The sequence below is a fragment of the Phycodurus eques genome, chromosome 23 (assembly GCF_024500275.1).
Source record: "Phycodurus eques isolate BA_2022a chromosome 23, UOR_Pequ_1.1, whole genome shotgun sequence".
NCBI lineage: Eukaryota > Metazoa > Chordata > Actinopteri > Syngnathiformes > Syngnathidae > Phycodurus > Phycodurus eques.
In genome coordinates this window covers 622,026-632,341 of record NC_084547.1, presented here as the reverse complement: position 1 = coordinate 632,341, position 10,316 = coordinate 622,026, and the positions used below count along the sequence as shown (strand labels likewise).

The 10,316-nt window shown below is 44.7% G+C and overlaps 1 protein-coding gene across 3 annotated transcripts; it reads left to right on the top strand.

The window, feature by feature from the left end:
* The first annotated feature begins 184 nt into the window (after window positions 1-184).
* ccdc149a (coiled-coil domain containing 149a) lies at window positions 185-9,383 on the top strand. 3 transcript variants are annotated; one of them, XM_061668936.1, is made up of 13 exons: window positions 185-523; window positions 1,387-1,548; window positions 1,659-1,697; window positions 3,159-3,266; window positions 3,358-3,474; window positions 3,554-3,726; window positions 3,799-3,871; window positions 3,942-4,026; window positions 4,682-4,826; window positions 5,417-5,493; window positions 5,682-5,714; window positions 7,532-7,621; window positions 8,734-9,383. In XM_061668936.1, exons 1-13 carry the CDS (start codon window positions 467-469, stop codon window positions 9,114-9,116), a joined length of 1,542 nt encoding a protein of 513 aa, XP_061524920.1. In that variant the 5' UTR covers window positions 185-466; the 3' UTR covers window positions 9,117-9,383. The 3 variants fall into 3 exon arrangements, with proteins under 3 accessions (XP_061524920.1, XP_061524921.1, XP_061524922.1); XM_061668937.1 differs by lacking the exon at window positions 5,682-5,714; XM_061668938.1 differs by lacking the exons at window positions 5,682-5,714; window positions 7,532-7,621.
* Window positions 9,384-10,316: the final 933 nt, after the last annotated feature.

Genomic DNA, 10,316 nt, shown 5'->3' with positions numbered 1-10,316 from the left:
ACATGAATTTTAGTTGTAAATAATTATTTTATTTATTATTTATGTTAAATATCACGAACTATAAAGAATGAAATATTCAAATAAATAAAATAAAATTTACTTAAATGCTTTTTAATTTTCTCCAAACCCGGAAGTAAAGGGAACTTATGTACGCCGTTTTCCACGACCGTATTTAGTGTTTTGTTTTCGTTCGATATTCGATATATGTCAAAATAGCCCACATATTAAACCAAGAAACATAAATTAGTGAGATATATTTTTTTTAAAACCCACACAATTATGTCATTGGGATATAATCACAGAAGTTTCAGAACCGCACAGACGATTTATTTTTAAAAGATAAACCGGATATGATTGCCTTCCTCCCAGGGTTCTACTTGACCACGCGAGGGGCCAGTTTGTGTGACGTAGTCACCGGCGGCGAGTTGTCCCAAATCCTTCCACATTCAGACGTTTTCTCGAAACTATGAAGAGAATGCAGTCTTCAAGGAGTGAGAGTGACTGGCAAGGACTGGTGAGCGAGGTGAGTGCGCCACGAATGCCCGTTGTTGTGCTAAGACACACGCGGGTATTCCTAATGAGAGACTCCCCTGAACATATGGAGCCAGCAGGTGGGAGTGATGCTCAACTTTTTTTTTGGGGGGTGGGGGGGGACAATTCGAATATATGTGCTTCTGTACGACTATTATATATGCCTCCAGCTGTTATTTGTTGTGCTCGAGCGCCATTTAATGTGCCTTATCTTCACTTTGCACTCCTGTGCTGCGCTGTTTGCCCTGCCACTTGCTGATCAGGTAACCATTGTTGACATTTGCACAGTCACGTGACCAATATCGTCAGTGCATTTATACACATAACGATCAGAGAAGTGTCGAGCAGCCATAAATTGTACTTGAGTATGCGTCCTGTTACTTTGGTATAGCTTGGCTCAAGTGAAAGTAAAAAGTAGTCCTTCAAATTATTACTTGAATGAGTATTTGGTTAAAAAAAAAAAATAGTACTGAGTAAGTCATGTGATTGAAAAAATATGTTCCATTAAAACTATGATGACAAGTACAATTTATCCAAAAAGTTACTTTTTCAGTAATTGTAACCGAGTAAATGTAGCTGGTTACTCCGCACCACTGGTAATAATATTAATCAAACGTGGTCAAAGTACTTGCACTCTGTACTTGAGAAGTACTGATGCTTGTGAGGAGAAAAAAAAAAGACTCAAAAAGCATAAGAAAAGTAGAAACACTGATTTGACTCCTTTAGCAAAAGTAAGGAGTCGAAAGTACAGATATGTGCTTTAAAATGTCGGGAGTAAAAGTAAAAAAAACGCCTCAGAAATATCACTACTCGAGTAAAGTACACATTCAATTTCCCTTGTGTGTTTTCTGCTAGTTCCTGGTGTGTAAGCGCAAGCTGGAGAGCAAAAAAGAGGCCCTGCTCATTCTGTCCAAGGAGCTGGACACGTGTCAGCAGGAACGAGACCAGTACCAGCTGATGGCCAACCAGCTCCGAGAGCGCCATCAAGGGCTTAAGAACAAGTACAGGGACATCATTGTGAGTGTGTGCGTGGGGGGCGGGGGGGGGGGCTTTTAAAAAAAAAAAAAAAAAAAAGAATAATCCGCAAGTTTCTCACTTTTGGCGCTGACCTTTTTTTCATGATTTAGGACGGCGACCCGTCTTTACTGCCGGAGAAACGCAATCAGGTAAATCCCAGATTAGCGCTCGTCTTTGTGATAATGTTATCAGGGGTGTTTCTGTGAACAAAATACCTTGCTGGTATTATTACTTTTCTCATGTAACCGATACACATTCCCACTTACAACTTAAATGTTTGACAATAAATCATACCATACTGTACTATACCATGGCTACTACGCTACTGTATTTTAATGTTGGCCATGTGGTACTTTGAGAGTTAAGTATTTATTGGGATGATATTTGGTATAAATACTTGACAACCATTGTGCGAAAGCATGTGTGTCATACTCATTGTAGCCTAATTTGTTGTCAAAGTAGCCAGACTGCTAATGTCATACTGTACTTAATATTATAAATAATGAGTTTTTTCCCCCAAAATGAGTCATTTTGATTGGCTCGCAAAGGTTATGTGCGTGGTCATGTGATTGCCTTTTGTCGTCCGATTGGAGAATTGGAGTCAAATGACGTTAGTGTTCACGTTTGATTGGCGCAACGGGGCGCCCTATGCGGAAGTCGAAGAGGGAGTCTAAAAATAGACGCGCACACGCATGAATGGAGAAATAAAAGTAGCGAACGGCATGTCGATCATTGTAACGGAGTAAAAGTATCGATCCTTCTTCACATAAATACTCAAGTAAAAGTAAAAAGTACAGTTTATCGAAAATCTTGAGTGAATGTGACGGAGTAAATGTAGCGCGTTACTACCCATGTCTGGTTTTCTTAAGACTATTTTGCTTCAGTGTGTCATCTACAGTACGTGTGTGCATAATAACTGATCACAGTGATTTGTATTTTAAGGCACAAAACTTTAAGTTACAGGTATTTGGAACTGATAGAGTATTGTACTTGAAAATGAAATCAACTTGTGAAGACCTAGAAATTAGTACCACTCCGATTTCATGTTGTAATACCACAATGTCTAGTATATTTTTTCATTTTGAAATATTGTACCAACCTCGTGGGCCAATTTTGGCCTACAAGTCCGTATGTTTGACGCTGATGGTCTAACGCAGGGGTGTCAAACAAATTTCTGTCGCGGGCCACATTGACGTTACGGTTTCCCTCAGAGGGCCGTTATGACTGTGAAACCATACAAATCTTTAATCTCCTCATCATATTTACACACGAAATGCATGAACTAGTTTTGGAATCAGAAATCAAGGGTAATGTGTTTTTCAACTATTGTTAATGTTTGGTAACACAAAAATGCCGACAATATCGCAACGTTATCATTTATGATGGATGACAATTTGAAATTTTGGTACCTCTTTTAACAAGAATCCTGGAAGTTGACACACATGATGTTGCCTTTGCGGGCTACATAAAATCACGCGGCTGGGCGGATCTGGCCCCCGCGGTCTAACGCATTATCATTGCTTTGTCATTGATATGGGTCAATGTCAGTCATCTCAGTTGTGGCCTGGCGTGTAAGCGCCGTCTCTGAATGTTTGCCTTGGTTCCTGTAGGTGAACCCCGCCCAGCTGCTGCGAGACTCTAAGGAGCGCGCGAGGCAGCTCGGCGAGGAGGTCAAGGAGCTGAATCAGCGGCTTCTGGAGGCTCAGGGCGACAACAAGGTGAGTGGAGGCGGCACGCACTTCCGGCCTCGTCCGCGCGCTGTTGCTGAAACTGGAAAAATGTCCTCCTCCTCCTCCTCGGCGGGGTCAGCTCCTGCGAATGACGATCACTCGACAAAGGCTGGGCGACGACGAGGTTGGCGCGCGCCACTTCGCCGCGCACGAACGTGAAGATCTGGTCCGACGGCTGGAGAGGGCCGCCCATCAGGTTGGTCTCGTCCCCATCTCCGTCTTTTTGAGCCCAATTTGCGGGCCTGTATTTAGGGTTGTGGTTTACGGTCCGCTAGATGGAAGAGATGGAGCACAACGCAAAGGCCCTGGCGGACGAGCTGCACGACGTGAAGGCGGAGCGCGGCGTGTACCGCGACAAGGCCGAGCGACTCAATGTGGAGCTCAACCACGTCCTGGGAAACCGGGACTCGCGCATCGTGGACGTGGATGCGCTCTGCATGGAAAACCGGTAACGCACACGCGCGCCGGTTCTCTATTTTGTTTTGATTTGAAAAGCACTTTTTTTTTTTTGTCTCGGAAGTTATTTGCACGAGCGGTTCAAACAGCTGCAAGCGGAGGTGAACCTGCTGAAATCCAACATCATGAAGTACAAGGTAACGGCGTTTTTAGGCTGGTCAAGCTAAAGACAAGGTACAAATAAAATAAATGCTGGAATGTTTGCAGAATGCGCTGGAGAGGAGGAAAAACTCCAGTGGTTACCAGAAGGCACACAGCACTCCGATCAAGGGGGTCCTCTCTGCCGAGCGAGGTAACACAACCTCAAAACTTAGCGATGCACCGATACCGTTATTCATATCGGTAGCGCTGATACTGTACATCCGTCGACGCCGCCGCAACGCGGCATTTCGAATAAAGAGATGATGTGATAAAACGTTACTTCAGTGTCACAGTTTGATTTTATAACTTGTTGTATTCACGGGGAGCAGTTTTTTTTTTTTTTTTATTTACTTTTTATTTCTTCGATCGTCGTCTCTTATCTATTACAATATGTATTCATTTTATACATTGCCCTCTAGTGTTTGGGCTGAGATACTACATAGCTGAAATGCATGGCAAGACAACAGTTAAAATGTCAGTAACGACAAGTTCATGCTGAAAAAAGTGTTGTGTTTGAGTGGAACTTGTGGCATGTTCAAGAAAAAAACGCGCGTTTTGTTTTTGAACAATATTTGATCGGAATGAAACACATTTTCATCATAAGCATAGCACATAAGGGCATGATCAAGTATCGGTTTTCAGTAGAGGCGGGTACTTCAATGTTAGTACTGAAAAAAGGGGTATGTTAAGATAATCGTTCGTCCCTGCTTTAGCTTTGGCCAATTCACAGGTCTGATACGATATAATTGTGAGTAAGTTGATGGATGAGCCGTTTTCAAATTCCAACCTTGCCGTCTGGTCTGCAGTGGAGGAGATGCTCCTGGAAGAGCACGGCTGCAGCCTCCCGGCCACGCCGCAGTCCATTTCGGACCTCAAGTCGCTGGCCACGGCGCTGCTGGAGACCGTCCACGAGAAGAATCTCGTCATCCAGCACCAGCGGCACACCAACAGGTGACCACTCGCCCCGTTTGGTTGAGCATTTATTCGTTAATTTATCCGTCGGGACCATGTACAGAAAACGTGCAACTTAAGAGTAGATTGTGGTTTTATAGCTAATTTCCATATGCAGTCCATGTGGCAGTTAAAAATAAATGTAAGAGTAGAAAAGTTCTGTTATTAATGGGAATTTTAAGGTACTGTAATGCCCCTCGCATATGTCAAAAAGCGGGTGTGCAGGATCAAAGGCCAAGAACAAGTGGGACCTGTTCCAAGCAAAGGAGCAGCAGACCATCTCTAGCATCCTGGGAGTAGTCCTAGGGTCGAGGCACTGATCAGAGAAGCTCGGCTCGTCACCACCGATGACCTCACCGATGACGTCACCCTAATCTAATACATATTTTGAAAATGTTTAGTGTTTAGTGGTGGTTCCATCACAGTTCTATGCTTCTGACGGGCATTCGACAGTGACCACATTTCCAAAATGGCTGACAGGAAGAACAGAGGCTTTTAAAAAAAAAAAAAAAAAGTGCATTACTCAACTACTATACGCAAATATACTCGCATAGTTTATATTACTTACACACATCTTGTGCCTCCGTTAGAATCCTCGGGAACAGAGTTGCCGACTTGGAAAGGAAGCTGAAGACGTTGGAGGTTGCTGGTTTTTGGAGTCTTCCAGGTGCGTCTTTTTTTTAATCTATATAAATATATGTATATATATATGTATAAATATATATATATATATATATATATATATATATATATATATATATATATATAAAACCCAAAAATCAACAAGCGCACATTTTTCCCTTTTACACAATTTTGGTGTGTCTTTCTCTCCCTTTTGCACTGGCTGCATCTTAGGTCTGACCTACCGCGTTTCCGTGGGAATTGGGAGTATGTATTCCTCCGGTGTCGCTTCGTGTAGCCTTTCAATGCCATCTCTCCGTTCACCATCTGTCAACTCGGTTTACCGTGCGTCAACTCCATCCACCATCAACTTGGGCAGTTCCCCGTCTCCCCACTGGAGCGCGGTGTTGTGCCGCGGAGAGAGGGGGCTGGCCCGCTTGTCACCAGGCAATCATTCTCAGCCATAAAAGTGACAAGCGTCCATTATGGAAAATGATTGCCCACATTACAAACACATTTAGGGGGAATGTGGCGTTATTAGGGGATTTGTAGGCGCCCCAAAGAAAAGTGTGGGGTTGATGTGTATTAAACAGGACGGAATGGAACAGGCAAACTATTTGTTTGGCGTGAAAAGCGCATGATTGACATCCCCCCTCAGCGGCCAATCACCCCAAAACAAAAGCATTTGTGCACATCCATTTTTGGGTGTTGTTTTGTGGCGCAGGCCTCACACTTGAATGGTTTGTCGTAAAGGTTGATGGGCACATTTGGCCCGTTTGCGTGTGTTTGTGACGCCATAAGCAGCATATGGTGTCAGGCCAAGAGGCGTGCAGCCATCACTAATGAAGACAGATGACGGGGAAGTTGAGGCCACTTTTGACGAGGGCGCAGCCGCACTTTTATGGTCGTGACGCTCATGCCGGGGTGCGCGCTTACAGATTTTTAACACCTTAAAAAAGAAAAGATTTTTCCAATGACAAAAGATTGCCACATGTGTTTTTGTAGTGCGTAATGTACTCTATATAAGTGATTCCCAACCAGTGTGAATTGCGCTATCATCAGATTTGCCGCAGGAAATTATCCAATTTCACTTAACACATTCACTGCCATTGACGGCTTTAAAAGTCAAATATCCATGTTAACTGGGAAGGCTGCCAGTGAATGAGTTAATTTGGCCGAAATTTATTTAATCGCTACAAATAATGTTGCTTTTGTTCATCGATCTATGTCAGGGACGTATAGTGATACACAGAACAAATACAGTTCCTCTCGATGGCTGAAGGTACGCTTAACTAGTATAGCCACCTGTTGCCATTCATGCTAAATATATATATACTGTACCTGTTGACATTTTTAATAATAATAATAATTTCCTTTTTTTTAACCAGTTAGGCAATTGAGAACAGTTTCTCATTTACATTGCAAGGTAATTTGGGACACCTCGACAGTGGACAGTCGAAGTCGGGATTCAAACCGTCCACCCTTTCGGTCAGTGGATGACCCGCTCTAGCAACTGTGCCAGATCACTTGTTTGGTTTGGATGTTTCTAATGTGAAATATGTAACTTGGCTCAATCATGGTAGGGAAAAAAAATACTGCTTCAGATGACCAAAACAGCGTATGACACACCTAACCATATCTGTCGTAGTACTAAGACTGACCTGTGAGAGGCAACGTGGTGCCACGGGGCATCAGAGACTGACGGCAAATGCAAAAAAGAAGACAGAGTAGTACGAGAAGAAGACAAAGTAACGGGAAACTTACCCGGTAACAACATTGTGGTTACAAACTTTCCTCCATTGTGGCAGACCTTCACGTCACTTCCTAATTGTCGCTCGTTTTGACATCACAACGTTTGACGTGGCAACACACAGAGGCTGAAATCTGATTGGACAAAAAGAAAAAATTAAAAGGAAGCAGTGTAGCCAAGAGACACGCCGCCAAATGAACGGAACAGAATTTTGGGAATAAATAAATACAATTGCATGGAACAAATTGGTGTTGTAAATGTAGGTCAGGAGAGAAGGTGAAAAGACGGCTCACCACTGCGTGTACCCCGTTTGAATAACGTGTTGTACTCGCAGGAACTCGGGACGAGGCGACATCCAACGAGGGCCACCCGCCGGGGCTTTATCCGATGCAGGCGGAGTCTCGGCAGCCCCGTCTCCCCGCAGGTAAAGCGAGTAATCGCCCGTAAAGCCGGCCCGCTGACGAGATGGCATCAAGAGCGCCATTAGCCCACGCGGCCATCGCCTCTGCCGCCTTGTCTCCTCATTGGCGCGAGTTGCCCAAATGCCATGGCATTTTGAAAATGGGAGGCAAATTCTCGCCCGCTGACATTCAGAAACTTCTCTTGAAAGACGACCGAGTGTGAAATGTGTGCAGAAGGTGGAGGGAGGGGGCATAAATATGGATACAGGATGGAAAGTAACGGTGTCTGCGGGGCCTTTGAGAGTCTTTAACCTTTTTTTTTTTCCGTGCGTGTCCACAAATATGGGTCAGTAATCCCCCAAAGTGCGGCCACATTTTGGCGAAGAGGCAGAACTAAGCTGTTGCTGTCACACGTCCCCTTGTCACTGTCACTGCGGCTATATTTAGACTGTTGCCATGGAAGCGCTCCGGTCACAATCGATATAACATGCTCTATATTTATCAAAGAGCGAGCGTTCACTTTGTATTCGGGGCAAGGGGGTTGGTGGCCCCTCAGAACCAGCCGATGCAGCAATTCAATTCATCGTGCTGCTCCTTCTGGTGTTCTCGCCTTGGCCACCGGGGGCAGTGTAATACACAGTCCGCCACTAATCGAAGTTGCAATAACATTGGTCGTTTTCGCAGAGGATAAAGAATATATCCCTCTCAGTATTGTTATGTTGCCTGTCTACATGTGTTGCCCGTTTGTGTTGAAATATCCGTTTTGCAAAGGCTCATAACACTGCGATGATCAATGCTAATCAAAAGCCCGTTGATGGCATTTTCCATTATTTGTTAGCATGAAGCTAGCGGGGCATTCGTAAGGCTAAGACTTTTACGGTTTTTAAACACTCAATGTGTAATTCTCTTTGTTTTATGTTTAATTTTAGCGTAAACCTCAACTGGGAGTGGCATTGAACAGCTCGAAGCCTCTTTTTTTGATGAATTGTTAACTTTCTGCGAAACTTCTCCTTAATGGGAAGTGAGTTAAGTTTGCTCGCAACACAAAATGGAACCAAGTGACTGGTGGCTTGTAACTTGAAAAAGGATACATTTTGTTTTAAAATGACCAGTGGTTGCTTCTTCTCCCTCCCAGTGTTATCACACGACACAAGTTTCCGTGAATCACTGTGGGAGTGCCACACGGCTAGTAGCGACCTTGGCACAGATGGCGCGCCACAGCCGGCGGCGGCGGTGCAGACGAACGGGATTGACGGCAGAGGAGGAGACCCGGCGACCTCGGCGGAGGAACATGGACAGAGTCCCGTGGAGGAGGCGGGACGGGAGGCCGAAGAGGAAGACCCGGCGGCGACCGTGGAAGAGGGCGAGGAGGCGGCAGTAGCGCTGGACGCCTCGCCCGGCCGGTCGCGACTTTCCTGGCAGGACCGCAACTCAAAGGATGCACTGGGATACCGCTTTGAATTGGACTTGCCGAACATGTGCCAAGGGGACATCCGATTTTGTCATCACGTGGCGTGATGTCGTAGTTCAGATCCTCCGAGATTAGCTGTGAAAATAAATAGCAGTGACGACTCTGCGTAACGTCCGCTAACAACCCGGGCTAAGCTTAGCTCCTCCCCAACATAGAAAGATGTTAAATATGGATGTGTCACTTCAATGTCTTGACACTTTGTTATTATCCAGTGCCTTGGCGCCATCTTGTGGGATTTTAGGTCGTTCTAGAAAGGTGACAAAAAAAATGCCCGAATGGGAGAGTTTTTCAGCAAATGACAGAGTAAAGTCCCCCCCCCCCCCCCCCCCCCCCCCAAAAAAAAAACACAAATAGGTGACTTTGTGAATTGTCAAATGCTTTCATCTTCTTCTTGAGGGACGCAAATGAATCTTTTCCGTCCATGTCTATTCACGAGCCATTTCAGTGTGCCTTAATGTTGACTTCCACCAAGACGCGCCGTACCCAAATCCCACCTGTTCCGTCTCCGAGCCGACGCCCACCTCGCACAGTGAGCCGGCGGCGAGGCCCTCGTCCCCTCCCCCTCCCCCCTACAACACCCTCCAGTCCCCCGCACGCAGGTGACAGCTGGCCTCTCCACGCAAAACACCAGAATCCATGAAGTGCTTACGCGGCGCAACTTCCTATTTTTAATCCCCACGCCACGAAATAAATTGGAGCGGCGGTGTGAACCCGGCGCCAGCCAGCTGATTTGGCACGCCGCTAAGAATCTCTTTCCTCCCCGAGGAGTGCAAGTTCCTAAACCAGATGGAGGGTGAACTAATGAAGTTGTAAGACGATATCAGCTCGCTTTTGGATTCCTCATCAGGAATTTTTGCATGCCTTGAAGACAGCGAATGAGATTTACAAAAAAAAAAAACAGCATTTTGGCAAGATCCTGTAAGGAGCTCTTGTGGGCTTGTGTGACATACATCAAGTCACTGTTTCCTGCTAAGATGTCTGACAACAACATTCGAGCTCGCAGTATGAATTGAATGGAAAAGTTGTGGGGAAATATACTTAAAAAAAAAAAAAAAAAGTTGCAATAAATGGACCAAAACAAATGTCTCAGAACGAGTAGCACAGTTTTCTATGTATTTATTCATTCATTTTATTGTGACCAAATATATATTTTTAATGCAACTAATTGTATTATATATTTCATTAAACTGGTGAAGCCATTTCATTTTTTTAAAATACCGTGACCAAATAGTTTTGATAAATGTAAC